The sequence below is a fragment of the Taurulus bubalis genome (genome assembly GCF_910589615.1).
Source record: "Taurulus bubalis genome assembly, chromosome: 8".
NCBI lineage: Eukaryota > Metazoa > Chordata > Actinopteri > Perciformes > Cottidae > Taurulus > Taurulus bubalis.
In genome coordinates, this window is record NC_136596.1 from 24,577,963 (window position 1) to 24,596,547 (window position 18,585).

At 43.7% G+C, this 18,585-nt stretch overlaps 2 protein-coding genes across 2 annotated transcripts in view; both read left to right on the forward strand.

The window, feature by feature from the left end:
- rasgef1ba (RasGEF domain family, member 1Ba) overlaps positions 1-18,585 on the forward strand; it is a gene marked incomplete at its 5' end in the record, with an annotated part of 99,136 nt that overhangs the window by 51,634 nt on the left and 28,917 nt on the right. The gene's annotated exons all lie outside the window — the stretch shown is intronic.
- LOC306740470 (uncharacterized protein) lies at positions 12,331-15,192 on the forward strand. The gene is made up of 3 exons (XM_079222628.1): positions 12,331-12,437; positions 13,378-14,007; positions 14,369-15,192. The coding sequence occupies exons 1-3, from the start codon at positions 12,389-12,391 to the stop codon at positions 14,848-14,850; spliced, it is 1,161 nt and encodes a 386-aa protein (XP_079078754.1). The 5' UTR covers positions 12,331-12,388; the 3' UTR covers positions 14,851-15,192.

Sequence of the window (18,585 nt, forward strand, 5' to 3'; positions counted from 1 at the left end):
GTTGGAAAGAAAAATATGAACGCAAAATGTTCGGTTGTCAGAGAAGATGTTCCAACACACTGAATACTGAGGCCACTTGGAGACCCCTACACATCTGGAAAGTCACTTTGTTTTGGTTGCATTCACACTCTTTGGTTGTTCGTGTTCTTACAAAGCTTGTTGACAACACCTTTGTACGTCCTCATTCTCTAAAAACTGTAATCGTGTCTAGTTGTTGTGAGCAGTGTTAGCCTTCTTTTTCACTCCTCAAAATCTGACATCACTGACCCACATGGGCTGGGAACACGTCGAGTGCATACGGGTTTATGCTTTATGCACACACACACACACACACACACACGGTCAAACAGGACACGGAGGAGGCAGCGCGTTGCGGTACAGTCGGGTACACCGTGCTACAGTACAGACTGTTCTGCTAAGACGGACGACGCATTCCACCTTTAAGAAAAACAGCAGCCCCTTTGGACTCCGGGCTGGAGTGTGTCCTAGTTACGCCTCATCTGCAAGGAATACTACACTGAAGCTTAATAATTCATAGCTCATCCCACGTGTTCTACACCAGGATCCAGCACCACGAGGAGTGAGAGCAATGCCTGCGAGATGTGCAACACCCTTCAAGCCGCTGCGTGCGTCGCATGTTCATCATCGCGTTGGAATCAGACGTCCGTGCACCGGATTTCACAGCTGATGTGGCAACACAGAGTCCTCACAGTTACATTCATAACAACCAATATACAGGATGCTTTGTGCAGGCTGGATTAACCTAATCGGACTCCCCTGAGGGGAAAAACACGAGCTGAGTCCTGTAAACTACCTCTGTGCGGGACGTGGCCTCAGGTCCCTTCATACACAGAAACACTGAATTATGCGCTAAATGTTAGCAAAATATACCGTATATATTTTTCAAAACAAGCCACAAGATCAGGTAATAAATTACCCACCTTTAGGCTCTTATAAACCCATATTTTAATGAATGTTTCAATGAAGTGGGCACTACTGGTGGAAAAGCTTCTTGACCCACCCCCTACAACGCACACACACACACACACACACACACACACACGCACACACACACATACAGTACTTCCTGCTTTGCTACTGAACATAAATGTGGGTCATTTAAAACTTTTTTGAACAAACAAAACAAATGTCTGACTAAATCTCCCATCACCCACAAAATGCCGATCCTCTTTATTCTATCGATACACGATGAGGTCGACCTCGAGCGACGGCATCGACTTCCAAAATGTGTGTGTTGCATTTTTAGAATGAAAACTCATCATTGTGCAAGAGATGAGACGCTAATTGCGAGGAAAAAGTACGTATCTAAGAACAGAGTGAGCCGCCCCGGGTTTCTCCTCGGTGAAGTGACCCTGTGAGCGGTCAGAGGGAGCCGTGGGTTTCCTTCCTCCAGACGAACGGGGGGGCAAAGTAACCTTTTGAACCTCGGGGCTTTTGAGGGACCAAAGAAGAGTCAGATGATTCTGCTTCAGACATCATGATTGTGAGAGGAAGGTGCAGCTCAGTTTCTATGAGAGCGAAACACTAAAAGTGGGCAGATGGAAAGTTGGCTTGATTTATTTGTTTATCTGTTTTTTCACACCTCTCTCTCTCACTCTCTCTTTTCTTTTCCTTTTCTCACATTGTAGGCAGGCTGTTGTCCCTCTGCCTCACAATTGTCCCACTTTATTTCCTTACTCCTCTGTCCGCCTCACTGTTTATCCACCATCTATTCAAAAGGCCAGAAATAAAAAAGCGGGAGCCTGAGTCCATCTGGACCTGTCGTGGCATGCCATTTGGTACCCTGAACGCCGCCATCTGTGCTGTGCTTTGTCACGGAGGTACTACTATGGGGCATCGCCAGTGGCACACAATCAGCCATCCATTCACCCGTTCATCCCTCCATCCATCCATCCATCCATCCATCCACCCGTTCATCCATCCATCTTCTCGTGAAAGGAAATAGCGAGACAGTCGGAGTGAGAAAAGAGCTCCAAAAAAGGCCTGTTCCAACTGACCGACTCGCCCTCGCAGTTACATAAAGCCTCCAAATTATGTAATCTGGTCCAGTCTTCCATGTTTCTTTGTGTGGGCGGTTCCGTCTCTCCGTCCAGCACAGACTCAGGCGGACTGGTGGGCGCTTGTTTTACGGACGGTGCAGTGTTCCCCCTCCAGATCAACACACGTGGGCCATGAAGTGTTTAGGGGTGAATGTGTGTGTGTGGGAGTGTGATTGTGTGTGGGAGTGTAAGAGGGAGACCATTCATGTATGCCAGTGTGTGTGTGTGTGTGTGTGTTTGTTTGTTGGAGAGTGTGTTGGAATTGCAACCCGCTGTGCCTGAGCCTCATTAGTTGTGATGCCGATACTTGCCTGCTAAGCTACACACACACAATATGTGAAAATGTGTTTTTTCACTCTGAGGTTTGGGCGCGGGGTCGGCGTCATGATTGAGCAGTTCGTGCCGTTCGTTCCATCTCGCGGGAAGAATGCAGCCTTCAAGAAGCGTCTCCCTGATAAACTGGACGGCTTCAGATTCATTTAACAAGAAAATTGGAAACGCCATTCCTTTAATACCCGGACCGACCTTCAGCCAGCGCTGACTGCAGGTCTGGCTAATGGGACAGAAGCACTCCCATCATCTGTCAATGAACCCAAAACACATTTATCAAGAAATAACTCCCGTCACCCTCCTCCAAGAGAACTCCTCTCACACTTCATAGTTTGTTTCTCCAAAAAACCCCTTTTTTTTCACTTGGTTTGGACCAACAAGCCCCAAAGTTTGAGGCTCTGATTCTGGGTACTGATACTGGCCTGAAGCTGGCCCCAGCACCTGCTAACTAATGGTTTATTATCAACCTACGTCAGCCCGCGAGCACAAAATAGACCCGCATATGGGAGAGCCAGAGCCGGACCACAGTCGACTGTGTGCCGATACTCAGCCGGGATCGGCCCCCAACTCTGCCGGAGACTCACTTCTGATCCTGGACTCAGATGTATGGAAACCTCAAACTTCTTTGCCCAACAACAGTCTAAATCCAGCTGATTACCCTGACTCATGCGAGACAACGATGTGCATTGGCCTCAGTGCACAGATCCAGGTCTAGATGCCAATCTCCAACAGACTCATCCAGCTGCGCTGCCCACTGCTATTAGACTTTATAATAAATCACCTCTGGCCAGATCCTCCGTCAATTGATTCAACATCAACATCAACAGCCCTTCCACCGCTTTTATTGTTTAGTTAGTCACTCTACATACTTATATACACCTCACATACACTGCACATACTTTGCATTTTTGCACTTTCTTTATTGTTTAATTTCCTCAATGAATACGCTCTGCTGTTTTGTTGTATATATTGAGTATTTTTCATTCTGATATTTTTTTGTGTCTTCTATGTAAGTTGCTTGCTACTGTGACAAACTAATTTCCCCTTGGGGATGAATAAAGTATCTATCTATCTATCTATCTATCTATCTATCTATCTATCTATCTATCTACCTACCTATCTATCTATCTATCTATCTATCTATCTATCTATCTATCTATCTATCTATCTATCTATCTATCTATCTATCGTCTTTAGTAGAGAGCCGTGTGCATGAAGGGCCAAGTTAAACTGCAAATTTGATGCAAATTGTAATGCGGTAGCAGTTCTGTGATTGATAAAACACAAATTATTTTTTCTTTCTTGTGTCCATATTTTTTTCTTCTCGTAGATTTATTTTAAAACACCAAAATGGAAAAGACTGTCTGACACAGAGGTTAAAGGCATCAGCTGCTTGTGAACACAGATTCACATGGAGGGCAAAAGGGAAGGTGTGGAAAAAAGGAGGGAGGTGGGGCGGGTTTGTCTCATTGTTTCCTCAAGTCACTTCCCCACATCATGCATCATGGAATAAACAGAGAGATACACAGAGACTGAGAGGGAGTCAGATGGTCTGAGGTCAGTTAGGTCATCAATCCAGTCAGTTATGAGATATAAGCTGATACTTCATAATGAAAGTTGTTTAAAAGCTGTTCTTTTGTCGGCATTGTTCAGGTTTTAAATCTGGCCTCACCATGTAAAGAGCATTTTATTTCACCAGAAATTTCATGGCCAATGTTATGTGACAATTATCACAATTATATATAATTAAATATAATTTATAATACAATTTATAATTTATTATTATTATAATATAATAATGTTAAACAATGTTTAGCTTAAAGGAAAACCCGTCAAATCAGTTTTTCTGGAAGAACTGGCTGGTAATCATTTAATCAATTTATTTGTTCATCTTTTTGATATTCTCATTCGGCGGTGAGACATCAAGCGCCGTATTACGTAATAATTTAAATAACAAAAAGATAAATCATTTTTTATTATTTTCTTTAGTGAATAATTCATCGACGCCCTCTGCTCCGCCTTTGTGTTGAGTCATTGTGTCAAACTAATAAAGACGTCAGTGAATCAAACTGAACGCAAATGAGTTAACAAAACAGACAATTAGGGGCAAGAACACACACACACACACACACACATACCTCAGCCTCCCAGCTGCTCACGCTAATTACGATCCCTCCCCCGGCCCTCCAGCCGAGCTCCTCTGTGTTTTTATGCAGTTTAATGATATTGTTGTTTGGCGACACTGCCGGGTCTTCACCGCTCCTCTGATGCACCTGCCTGCTCGTACACTGCTGACGGCAGGGGGAAAAATGAGTCTGGCATTAATTTATCAGGAGCCGGAGTACTGAGTATACTTTTATTTGTGTTTCCTTCTGTCCAGACGAGGAAGATGCAGGAGGTGTTTTACTGCAGGCGTTTGTTATTTTCAAATATTAAAGTCTTAAAATCCAGATTTTCTTAAAAAAAAGAAGAACTTTTTTTCTCACATTTAAAAAGAAACTGGGCCATGCACATGGCTTCTCTGTGCTCACTACGTCTGAGTATCAACGGTTGGGTGCCCGATTGGAGAATAAACTCAATAACATAACAAAGCCTTCTCCATACTTGAAGCTTTGTGATCCGGATCCGCTCCAAACTTTGATGGAATTTTGGCCCCCTGCTTCTCAAGTTCAGTGATGAAATGTAGCCTTACAAAGGGAAAAACAAACAGACAAACAAACCCACCAGAAACATAATCTCCCTCGCCGAGGTAACAAACACAAGCTCTATTTTTTAAACCGCTCCATCTGGATGACTTGGTAGCTTTGTGGCGCAGGTTTCCATCTCCTCCTGACCGCCGACTCTTTGGGGCAGAACTAAACATGTTGACTCTTTTGGTTGAAGAGTGTTTAGTCTTCACTGAGGTCAGTTTTTCCCAGACAGGAAGAGATCGATGACGTTCAAAGTGCCTGAGATACGAGCGCCTGCTCTCGTCCACGAAGACCATCTGCACCAACGGGCCCTGGGTTTAGACCGTTTGGTTTAGTTAGAGTCCGGACGGAGCTTGGAAACAGATTTGGTTCACAGATTGTCACTCTTTTTGCATGTTTAAAAAAACAAAACAGAAACAATTTAAATCACTCAGTGTCTACGTCTCTCTGCAGAAAACTAATGTGAAAATGTTTTGCTCCCACGAGTCTCATTAACCATGAAAACACAAAACTGTTGCACAAGGAGACGAGAACATATCACATGTTCAGGGAGATGAGGGTAAAGTACATTTAAAGAAACTTTACACACATGGATGTTTTTGCTGGCGTGAGAGGCTGTAAACTCCAGACATACTCAACCTGAACATGATACGTCTCTCTCTCTCCAGTTCACCCTCCGCAGTCAAAAGGAATGATTAATACGACTCAAACAGACTTGTGTAGAAGTAAGGCTGGAGGTAACTTACTTTCACCATTTCAGCCAAAAATATATATGATCCCCCAAAATATGTTGTTCATTTCCTCCTAATCCCACCTTTCAGCTCAACTATAGTGTGAGGTGACGTATCCAGACAGGAGGCCAGTTTCTGTGCCTGCCTCAAATTTGGACCCCCCAGGGTTTAAAAAAACAAAACTCCTCCTCCTTCTATGCACTGATGGCGTAAAATTAGCGTAAGACGAAGACAAATATCTTCATGCACTGTTCATCTCTCATCATGTTAATGTTGGCCGGGTCAGAAGAACTGCTCTGCTTTCTTCAGGCCTTCAGTTAACTTTTCGCCCTCTTTTCTTGGTCTTTGATCCACTCGACCGTCTGCTTCTCATACGCTCAAAGCCGCAGGACGACCACTCCCACGGCCGCGGAGACGACCAGGTTTTTACTGTTATTTCTGCACATTCTTGCTTCAATTGGAACCAGCAGTCCCTTCACGTGGTTTCCATCAGCTGTGCTCGGAGGGCTGGGTGTTGATTGACAGTAGTTGGAAGGGGAGTTGGATGTGGGAGAGGTGGCTGTTAAGGAGAGGGGCTCCACTTGTGTGGTCGGGATCAGTTTACCAGAAGAAATGCGGACGCTCGTCTACGCTGTGAAAACAGGGCATTCCTCGGCCACCAAATGGGGGTCGCCTCGGTAACCAAGGTGGGACACATTCCTCGCAATCCCCCAAAAAGCCGTGGGGAGGTGGACGGTGGTGGCGGGGGTCTGGCGCACAATTCAAGGAGTTTGAAGTTCCCACAATGGAAAACCATTTGGTTATTTGCAGGTCAAAAGGTGTCGGATGTTAAAAATGAGCCGACGTTTTCTAGACGTTGAGAATTGGAATTGCGTGAATTAATTAATTAATTCATTTGACCCAAAAGCGACTTAGCAACCAAATTATACTTTCAGCATCTGCTTGGCCGCGAGTTTCTGTGAAGGTCCAGAAGTTTTGTGTGAGCTCATTTTAAAGAATCATTTTAGAAAAGCATTTTAGAAAAACTCCTCAATTGAGCACATTTCATTTTTTTCTTTACACCCACTTGAGGTGGTTTCTGCCTTTTTGAAAATCAGCTGATGCACTAAATGGTTGATGGAGACGCTTTTGCAGAATCAATTGTGACATTTCACTCACATGACTGATCAGCTGTTGATCTCCTTCTTCTTTTGTTTCCCGAGCAGCATCTTCAAACAGGAACCGACCAGCTATCAGTGGCCGGTCTTCCTGGATCGAACCATTAATGCGCGAATGCTTGTCTTCGTCTCCAAATAACATGAAACATGGCCGATACTAGCTACCTTACATAAAATACAAAAGTAAAACTTGCCCAATTGAATCAAATTCCTGAAGAAGTTTCTCCGTTTTCCTCTCGAAGACGAGCTCGATGGTCGAGGTGATTTATTCGCTCCGAATCAGCTGATGGAAACATCGCCTATTTTATCATTTCTTTTTCAAGAGAGCGCTTAAAATTCGCTTTACAATTATGTAAAAGGTCAAATGTAATCTCGACGTCCAAAAACGTTTCCAGTTGTGCGATAAATGTTATTTTGCTTCAGAAGTAAACATGAGTAGTAGTATGTATTATCAGCAGGATATACTTTCAGAGTGTTATACTATTATATGTGTTATGTTATTGGTTATTATTGGTTATTGGCAGAGGCCCCATTGGGACATGCAGGACACTTTAGATATCATTAACACAGTGGATGTGCTTTCTCAGCTGCAGACCACCACGGCAGGTCGATGGTGTGGAGGCACAGCAAGGGACTCACTCATTTAGCTGTTTGCACATGTTCGATCCCGGGTCAGTCGGCCTCGTCCATGCGGCACGGCGTCCCCGTGATGTAACCGGCGAGCTCCGCCTCTCCGGGTCTCGGTGGCCCCAGAGCACTGACCGTCATTCACCATTCACGATAGCGATCACAGCTCTCCCTTTACTCCAGATTGCAACTTCCCTTTTTCTCATGTAAAAACAAAACAACCTCGTGGAATTATCCACGAGCACAAAATTGTGTGCAGTGTATTTTTGGGAGTCTCTGTTCCACTTTTAGCTCGTCGGTTCCTGTTTGAAGCCGCCGCCTCCCTATGTGAAACAAAGGGAGACGGAATGCGAGGTGGAAATGCCTGACGAGCTACGCAGGCTTGCAGATGACTGTGACTCAAATGAGGCGTGTACAGGACGTGTGGGGTGTGTGAGCGAGGATGCTTTTAGACTCACATGATGACAGAAAGGTGCACTGCGACCCGTGTGTGGTTGCACGGGAACCCGAAGACGTTCTCCTGAAGCCAAAACCTTTTACCCACACGGATGATCTCTTGAACTTCATCGTTGCTGTTTTTTTCCTCATGCAGGCATCTGGAGCTCGTAGGAAGTGTTTTTGAAGCGCAGTTGTTCTGCCATGAGTTCGCTGTCGGTCAAAAGTGGCCTCTGCAAATTGGTGGCTGCTATAAAAATGCACGGAAATTAGAGGGCGTCCAGGACTGGAGGGGGGCAAGACTTCTTCAGCTCCTTTGAGAAGCTCGAGGGAAGCTCGCCACTCCACATCACAACAGCTCCGAAAGCCCCTTTTTATGGCTGATAAATGACCTGCCGGGGTGTTTTTTAGAGATTCTGTGGTTTCGGCATCCCACCGTGGGGCGGAGGCATGTGCTCGGCAGCTGCAGCTCATGGAGGAACATTTTCTGCACGGGTTGCTGTAAAATCAACAGGTTGGGATGATGAGCTTATGATTACCGCCAAAAGACACGGTTCTCCCCGTCTTCTGCACAAATCACTGGCAATGTGGACTCCAAAGGTCTCAGTTCTGTTTTATTTCCGCTGGGTTGGTAATGGTTTCTCATAATTGCTGACCGGGATAATAAGGGATATGTGGGGTTGCAAGATTAATAAAAAGAAATGATTAATTGCTACGGGAGTTGGTGAGAAGATAGAAGCAATGATCCTCGTGTCTAGTTTGAGGGGAACCTTTCACATAAACCGTGTTATCACATCCGATCCATTCTTGTTACTGTGACATCTCAAAAAGGATTTCTTCAAATTTGGCCCAAACGTCCTCCTGGGCTTAAAGATGAACTTGATCTTGGGGGTCAAAAATGTGGACAAAAATGTGGACATTAGAGTTGTGCTAACACTTAAGTTGACTCTCAGGTTCCTGCAGGGTTCATGAGTCTGCAGGAGGGCCAGCAACAAGGCCTCCAGTTGACATCACTCTGATTCTTAGGCGGCAACAAGCTGAACCCCTCCCCCAAAAAAGCACAGACTCCATGAATTGCTGCACTGCTCCCATGTCGAGTCTTTGTTAGTGTCTGGTGTGAAAGTTTGCGAACCACTGATCTAAACAACACGGCGTCTGCTGGTTGTCAGGAGACATAACAGTGTGGGGGGATGGAGCCACGCCAAAGAGCAGCATGGAGGCCGGGATCCTGAGCTTCCACAGCGGGACAACTCAGTGCTCCTGCGGCCTCCGCTGACGTAAGCGCTCTGCAGCGTGTGAGCCGTCCGGACCTCACATCGCTGACCGGGTTTCTCTGCACTACAAACCACAGAAGGTCTGGCTCTTCTCTTCTCGGTGTGCAGACTCTTTTGTAAACTGTGCTTCCCCTGAAGTCCAGGAGAACAAAGCCTAATGCTCTGAAAATATGCACACAAAAATGTGTGAAACGTATTCATGAATATTACCAATTCAGCTAGTGACATGATTAGAAAAGATGGCCCTGACTGTCCAGGTGTGTTGAGAGTATTTTGTAAATGATTTGCCGACCTTTGTTTGTGTTTGTGTGTGTGTGTGTGTGTGTGTGAGAGCGAGAGAGAGAGGAGTGTGTGTGAAGTTCTTCAGCAGGCCAGCGGGGAACAGCCTGGAGGCATGCATGAATAATGAGATGAATGTCCAGTCGACTGTCTCGGCTCCCCTCTTCCTCTGTAATTACCAATGCTGTGACGGACTTATCATTCGGACGTGTGTGTGTGTGTGTGTGTGTGTGTGTGTGTGTGTGTGTGTGCTCTGCGTTGTGCTGTGAAGAACAACCTTTATCTCAGGCTGCAGGGCTCATAGTTACCTCACAAGGTCGAGACTCCAGAATCAGGCCTGTTGTACATAATGTCCCTCACTGCTATTCCTCCCACTTTTGGGGCTTTTGAAAAAAAAAAAATAGTGCCAAGATTGGATGAGCTTTGGGGACTAAAATCAAGAACTTAATGAGGAAGTAGATGTATATGATAGGTGGTAACTTTAGTGTATTCATATAGCTTGGGGGCTGTGAAATTATGATAAAATTACACAAAATTTAGATCACGCTGTTTTGTTTGAACACCATATCATCGTATCACATGACAAGATAACAACACAGACATTGTATTGTTTTTTGCAATTGACTAGAAATGAATCATGCAGCGATAGAGATGCAAACTGAAAGCAACAAAAGCCTCCAAATTACCAGCGTGCTGCTGGTTATTTTTTCTGGATTATTGTGTGACTGTGTTCGACCCAATAGCAAGAAGAAGAAAAAGGTTTCACTTGTCTCTGTTGTTTTGCTTTTTTTTCACTCTTTCTTTTCTATCTCACTCTTTTACTGCAGCAGTTGGGAATATGTTTTGCGGTGGGGGAAATGAAATGAAAGTAATTCCTTTGTTAAGATCAAGTACCGATACCGCTGACAAATGTCCCTGAACCATTGGAAAGTCCAGCCCCTGCAGCGCTACGTTTCTGGGACTGTGTTCCTCAACCAAAACTAAAACCTGGTTCCTGTGGTGGAGCAAGAGTACTTCTTCATGTCCTCATCATGTGCTGATGAAGTGTACAGTATATTTAAAATGTAATGTTTAAAGTAAAGTTATGCATCATATCAACATATATATATATATATATATATATATATATATATATATATATATATATATATATATACATATATATATATATATATATATATATATATTTTTAGAAATAAACTAGTAACTATAAGTTTTAAGTAAGTGTAGTCCAGTAAAACGTACACTATTTACCACTGAGATGTAATGAAGTGTAAGTACAAGGTGGCATAAAATGGAAATACTCCCAAGGAGACCCACACAGAAGAAAACGATTGTAAATGCCACCGACGTTCTCTTTTCTTTACTGTTAAACTCGTTCCAAGTCACTCTGGAACAGAACAAAAGCTGAAAGCTCAAAATGCAAATGTCACGGCAGGAAAGCAGACTGAATCTGCATTTGCATTACCCCTCCTCCTCCTCCTCAACCTATAATTGCTGGGTTTGTGGATGAAAGACTGAGGAGATGAACCAGTGTAATAGAGGGGGAACACTAGAAGGCAGACACACAGACACAGAGAATGCACAAGACGACCCATTAGCGCCTCGCAGCCTCTTCAGGGCCCGTTCCCTCCTGACGGTGCCCTCTTATTATTCAAAGTTGAGACAAATTTGCGGCCTCTTGGGACGTGTTCACACTTAACACGTTAAAATGCATCTTGACTGCATGCGGACAGCTTTACATACGAGTGCGACTTTGCCCAAAATGCTTTGGGGTTTAGGTGCTTTACCCACATTCTGTGGTTGTCAGGGACCTGTGATCCGATAGCTACTTATTAGCGTAGTTAGCGTAGTTCAGACTTGACCAACTGTTACTTGGTTCATTATTTTCTGCTTTTTTCTTCACAAGCTGTCTATGTTATTTTTATTTTCAATAAAAAACTAAATGACACAAAATTCCTTCTGATGCAAAGTGTGAAGCGTGTGTACAATCTGAATATAACCGCATATGAGAAACAAAAGAGAAACAAAAAACTTTTTGATAGTGTTTGAATCACTGGAGTCACTGGATGAAACACATCAAAGGAGAAAAGTTACATTTGTGAATGGATACAGCTATGTATATGTGTATTATGTTGATTTCCCCTGATGCAATGTGTTGTGTGCTGGTTGATTTGGGACTGTGTGGTAAAACTTCACAACACTTGCACTTCCCCACATTGCATCACAGCTTTGTCAAGGGTTGCACATTATATTTGCCAAAAACTGACAGTGCACTTGTTTGAATAAATATTCTACAACACACATTACCATATAAATATACTGCATATAAAACTCATAGGATCCTTCTTAGATACAATAACATAACACTTGAATGATCCCAGAGGAGATATGAATAATTACATGATCTGTAAAGATAAAATACATAGGGCAAATGGGAGCTTTGCCGATCAAGGCAAAAATAATTTAAGAATATCTAACACATTTTCAGTACAATATGCAAATTAGTTTTATGGGGAAGTTAATGGGCAATAAAAAAGACACAGGAGAAATTAGTGCAGAACATAATGTTATTATTCTATTAAGTTATTTATTGTCTTATTTGGCACTACTGTCATCATAGTGTTTTTATTATTATTTATATATCAATTTATTTAGTATTCACACAAACTGCCACGCGTAGCGCGCCGGAAGTGACGTCCCCCGGAAGAGAGCGGCGCCACCCGGAAAAATAGTGCCGTCGATGTGTGTGCGAGCGTGTGTTTGTGGGAGGGATTGTTTACATTTCCTGCAGCTCGGTTTAAAATGAATCCCCCGATGATCAACTCGTCCAGCTCCGTTTCGACGACCAAAAGTAAGAACCGTTCACTCAACCGACCTGTTTTATTTGTGTTTCATGGCAGCGGAGAGCTGCTAACGTTAGCAGTGTTTGTAGCCTCGTACTTCCGGGTTCACGCTGTTATTAAGCTGCTGAACCGTTCGCTGCTAATTGTCCTGTTTGCGCGAGGGCATCCTGAATATTTAACTGTTATATTAAGATGGTACTCCCACTCTCCCCCTTCATGTATCTGTAGCTTCTCAAGTAACCTTTATTTTACTGCATTATTATGTATACTCCATGTATAAATACTGCCACACTTCTAAAAAATTAAGCTGCCAAGCACTGAATCCCCCTTTTCAGAGTCGTGTATCATCGCTGTAGGATGCACACCAGTAGTTTGGGATCACATATGATGTGGAGACTGTAGCTGCTACTCTGCTGTAGTTGCTCAGTGATTTATTGGGTCCATAATAAAACATCAGCTTGCAGCTTTAGAGAGCCGATGTATTACGCTGTCATTCTGGAAGGTGCTTCTAAGATCTCCTCCCCCTCCCCCCTTAAAAGACAGTGAGGATGGAGCAATTATTTAGAAAGTAACACCTCTCAGTATTTATTGTAATATAGTTAAATTGTACCACAAACTGCAGTTGAGTGTAGTTAATTTTTTTGCACACTGAACGCAATCAATTTAAATTCATTAAATATGTGGTTGGGAGTCGGGGGTGTGGATATTACTTTTTCGTGGAATTTGTTTTCCAACCTCGCACCTCCTAGGTGGTATAATTTTTTTTTTATTAACGCTCTGTTCTTCTATAGTGTTCCACAAAACCTCCGATTCAGGAAGTGATCCTTTTTTGCTAATTAAAATGAAGAGTCATTGCTGTAACATTAAATGTCCACTCTCCCGCCATGAACCCATAACCGCCGACCGTGACGCTGCTCACTGTTTCCGGCTGTGTCTCTGTATGCGCAGGGAAGCGAGAAGCCGAGCGCTCGGTGAACTGGACGGTGGAGGAGACCCAGGTGCTGCTGTGCGCCTGGAGCGACGAGCGCATCCAGAAGAGTCTGGCGGAAAACCTGCGCAACCGGCACGTCTTCAAGCACCTCTCGGCCCGCATGAGCGAACTGGGTTTCTCCCGCAGTCCGCACCAGTGTCGGCTTCGGGTCAAGACTCTGAAGGCCAACTACGTGAGGGCCCAGCTGCAGAGGAGCGTCGACGGCTCGCAGCCGTGCACCTTCCGATATTTCGCCGAGATGGACGCGGTTCTGGGCCGTAGGTCAGCGGGAGGGGACGGGGGGCAATATTTTGTGACTCCGGAGCGGATGGCGGCGCATCGCCTGGACTCTGGCGACCGGACGGAAAGTTTCACGCCAGATATCAATTCAAACACCGAGATCGGCGAACACCGTTTCGGTTCTTCGGGGACACGATGTTTGAGCTCCTCGGAGGAGACGGGAGGTCACCGGTCTTGGCAGCTCGACTCCGAAGTCAAGCTGGAGGATGGAGAAGATTCAACAGACGAGTATGAGTTCAGCAACTCAGCATTCCCACAGCGACACCATGACATTTATCTGGAATCAGCCATGCGCCGTGAAATGACTGGTATGTACTGTGATTATTATATAATTCATTGCAGGCTAAAAAAAACAAATAATGTCCACCAAATCTGAAATAATTATAGTAATAATAAAAAAACATGACACAATGTCATCTGCCACAGGGCTGTTTCTTATGTTCTTATAGTTTTATATTTGTACAAACATATTGCTGAAAGAAAATCAGATTATGAGGTAAAATGGTTAAATGAGATGTTAATAATTAAGATTTGTTTAAATTGACCAATATTTGAATATCCACACTAAAAGATACATGTTTGTCTTTATTAAATGAACAAAATATGAAGAACAGCAGTAAAAAGTCATAGTAATAATCTCGTCCCTGTATGTTATGTCCTGTTTCATAGGTGCAGTCGTGGAAAACTGCTTGAGTCCTCCTTCCCCACGCGCCGTACCTCCTCCTCCTCCCGCTGCTCCTCCCGCTCTCCCTCTCGTCCAATCCGCTGCCTCTCCTCTCCCTGCGCCCCCGGATCCAATCCCCAGCACCCTCCCCACCTCGGCTCCTCATCACCCAGAGTCCTCCTGCTTCCAGCACCTGTCGGAGGGCTTCCAGCGGCTGTCGTCGGACACGCGCAGCCTGCTGCTGCAGCTGGAGAGCCAGCAGCAGGAGCAGGCGCGCTGGCAACAGGACCTCCTGGCACAATGGCTGCAGAGGGAGGAGCGCCGGCAGAGGGAGGCGGCCGAGATGGAGGAGAGGAGGGAGAAGGCTCGCATGGAGCACGAGATCAGGGTCCTGGAGCTCCTCACCGGTCTCGCCAGAGAGCATTGTTGTCAATGTGGAGGCAGCCAGACTGGTCCAAATCACACCCTGAACAAAGGAGGAAATTAGGAGGAACTAACACCAAAGATTTAATTATTTCCCCCACAGTGGTTGACCCAAAGTGTGGAGTAGTATTCAACAAGCTCAGGTGGAACCAAATAACAGCACTGATGACGCAGAAGCGGTCGCATTCAGGGTGTCTTGGATTAATCCTTTATCCGGAGTGATATTTTAATCTAAACCAAATTCAGGAAGAAGGAAAAACTCAAAAATCCCAGGCGTTTGTGAGTGAGATGATTGATGGTCAAGGGGTCATTCGGGCTCTGAGAGGTTCAAAGAAGAAGAAATTACAGTTGAAGTGTGGAGATTTCTTAGGTGTCACTTTGATTGCACCAAATGTAACGGAACCTGTTTTATGCACTTTTATATAAATAAATAAAAAAGTGATATTTTCCACCAGTTTTTTGTGAAAATCTGTTTGTCGACATGGTTGCCTTCAGGCACTATTGGAAAAGGCTTTATCTCGCTGATAGTCGCTAATATTGACACGTTGCTCAGCCACCCAAGTGACGACTTCCTCACTTCTGCTCGTCTGCATTCACACCAAACCAAACCGGGCGTGTGCGGCCGTCAGCGCTGGGTTTGTTCTTCGGTATCGGGGTGTCACGTTTAAACCGACGCTGGTTTCATTGACCCGTTTTATTGGAATGGTCCGCCCCATTGAACATGGCGTTGTGACTTTTTCTGGGGGGGCGCTTCCAGCTGACATGCTGAAATGCAAAGATATTGACTGAACAGGAAATGGTGATGCATGGGAATTTTTTTTCGAGAAAAAATCAAACATAGATATAAAATAGAGGAAAAATGTCATTGAATGTGAACAAATTTAAGTATCGCAAAATATAACAAAACAGAAGAAAAGAAAAAAAAGTGAAACAAAAAAATTTGAGTATTGGGAAAAATAAAACTGATATAAAACAGAAGAACATTTTAATTAAATGTGAAAAAATACCCCTCAAAGTGAAATATTTCTGAATTAAGAACTATTGGAAAAATATAACGGAAATTCTGATTTTGAATTACATGAAGAGCTCTGCAGTTCCTTCATCGTTACTCGGGATGTTTGTCCATGAACAAAGACTGTGAAATGTGACCCGGCACAAATGGGAAAAAACTCTCTGAGTAAATTCCTGACGTCCGTCTCCACCGCTCCGCGTCGAGGCTGTCGGAGTTCAGCACAGACATCAAGTCCGTGTTTGTTTACTCCCCTGCGGGAACATTTGAAATCCAGAACATCAGACTGGATGTCACGCTTGCAAAAGAGACCTTCAGCACAGTTCTGATGCTCCAGTCTGTCTCTCCCTCCACGAGATAAAACATCTGATGATAATGAAGCCGTGGGCATAATGTACCTCATCACATCACCGTGACTGGTCTGATTTGTGATATACTTTTGCTGTTAACCCGTCGGGCCCTTTTCTTTGATGGGACTCTTTTTTTTTCCTTCTGGCTCCACACTCTTTATGTATTAAACCTCCGGGCTGTTGCCGCCTCTCGCTGATCGTTACCTGGATAGACGCTCTGGGAATCTCTTCCTTCAACACGGCGGCCCTGAAGGGACGCAGCGTGAACGAGTCCTCGATTCCTTTAGCTCTTGAAAATGCTAATAAACACCGGTCAGGCCAGTATTCTGTTATACGGACACGTGTGAAACCCGACACAGGAATACCTCAAGAATACAGCTTTCTTATTGTCAACAAATCCCTTTAAAAGACCCAAACCAACAATGACCGTATCTACTAACAAGTCTGTATCCTGAGCCGGATCCATATTCTTCTTCTTTGTTGTCTAAAAAAATTTAAAAACCTGTTCCGACATTAGCATGAACATAAACCATGTATTTAGTTTGGACTCAATCCAACAAGCGCCGTACTGCGGCCCCAACAATCTCACTAGAAAACCAAACATTGGATTCATCCACCGGTGAAAATAGTCCCACAAAACAATCCGTATTTCCTCCTGGTTTGAGTATTATTTGTGCCCAGCTGTTTTAGGAAATCACTGAGCTTTCTATAAACATTTAACTACATACTATATTTCAACCCAATTGCCAGAATATATAGTTGGCTTTGTATGTTTCAGCCAAACCAAGAGATGCGTATGAATGTCGACGTTCCTGATCCAGAAACACATTTCATAAATCTGCTTTTATATTGGTTTAGGATTGTGTAATTAAACTACTTGGTTAAGGTGATATAAAAGATTGTGGTTTGTATTTAAATAAATAACAATTGCGCCTTTCAGACATTCTTACGCAACGCTACGTAACTAGCGTAGAAACAATGTTAACTTTTGATTTCACATGTGACCCGAACAGTGGTCTCCTGGGTGAAAGTGCTCCATCCTAAAAGACTCAAACTAGACGATATTGGGTGAAAGAACTTCTTAACACTTTCCAAATACACACAATTAGGCTGTTTCTTGACCAGCTCTAATAATTTGAAGGTTAAATGCCCTAAAGTCTCCGTTTGAAATGAGAACCTGATTTAAGCCCCGACCACAGTTTATGTCATCTGGGAGCATTTATGTTTGTGTCCAACACAAAGAGTGCGATCCTCATCTCTGTAGTCAAACATCATGTAAGCGAGAGAGAAAGAGGGATTAGTGCATATGTGTAAATCTGCACTAACACTAGATTACGTAACGTCTCTGGATTGTAGACGAGATTGTTGACGTTTTGCTGTTGTTCCGCCGTGGCGTATTACTCCGCTCGGCCGAGCACAGCAGCCAGTATGAAGTCACGCTTCTTCAAGTTCTTAAAGAAGTGGAAAACATTTTGTCGCCTTGATCTATTTTCCGTTGTTCAAAGATAAGCAGCAGGAGTGTGGGAAAATCCCATAAAATCGGTGGGGGGAAAAAAAAATCTGTCACGTTCTGCAGATATAAAAGTGTCAATGTAGATTCATTATTTATTGCTTGCTTTGGTTGAAATGAAAGCGAAATAAATTAAAGAACAAGCAAACTAATAATCAGATATGACGCGATGACGCTGCAGAGAACAGACCGCATCAAAGGATTTAATACGTGGGAATATAATTGTGGTTTTGCATGTTTACTTAATATTGCTCTGTGTGTGGAAATCCAATGATTCAGTCTTATTCTGTTTTTTTCATATATATATATATTTGTATATATGTATTGTGTTGGGGACAGAGAAAGAGACTCTCCTCTACTGTTTCATTCCATTCGGCTCCTCTGTAGGTCACAATGCACTAAACATACAGAGCAGGACACATAATAATGAATATTTCATTGTACTGTCGTCATATTGTCACGGTTGGTCCACCGTCTAGATCCAGACATTCATGGTCCCCAGAGGATGAATCCATGCTGACTTGTGTGTTAAATATTGTAGCTATTGGAAGGATTGTTATGATCTCTGCCAGGCGTAAAAGAAGCACACTATTTTGGGATGGCGGCATGCTCAAGGACATCTGGTACCTTTTGTGTTTTGGGCACGGTTGTATAAAGTGTATTAAGCGACATTCAGGATGAATTGTTTTAACCCCCGAACTTAATTTTTTTATTTTTTTGTAGTAGATTGATTTATGAACAGCCTGCGACAAGGCAAGACATTGTGTTTATACTGCACATTTTATTATAAATAAACTATGTGTGATTTACTCACAAGAGAAAGACACACACACACCACTCAAAATACTGAAGAACCATATATGACCACACACACACATGAGACAGAAACTGATTCTCAACATTTCCAATTGATTTGCCATGCTGTATTAT

Excerpts from the sequence above, each read along its gene's own strand:
- LOC306740470 (XM_079222628.1), top strand. The coding sequence starts at position 12,389 with ATGAATCCCCCGATGATCAACTCGTCCAGCTCCGTTTCGACGACCAAA. Across the intron at positions 12,438-13,377 it reads CTCCGTTTCGACGACCAAAA|GGAAGCGAGAAGCCGAGCGC; the intron begins GTAAGAACCGTT and ends CTGTATGCGCAG. Across the intron at positions 14,008-14,368 it reads CATGCGCCGTGAAATGACTG|GTGCAGTCGTGGAAAACTGC; the intron begins GTATGTACTGTG and ends CCTGTTTCATAG.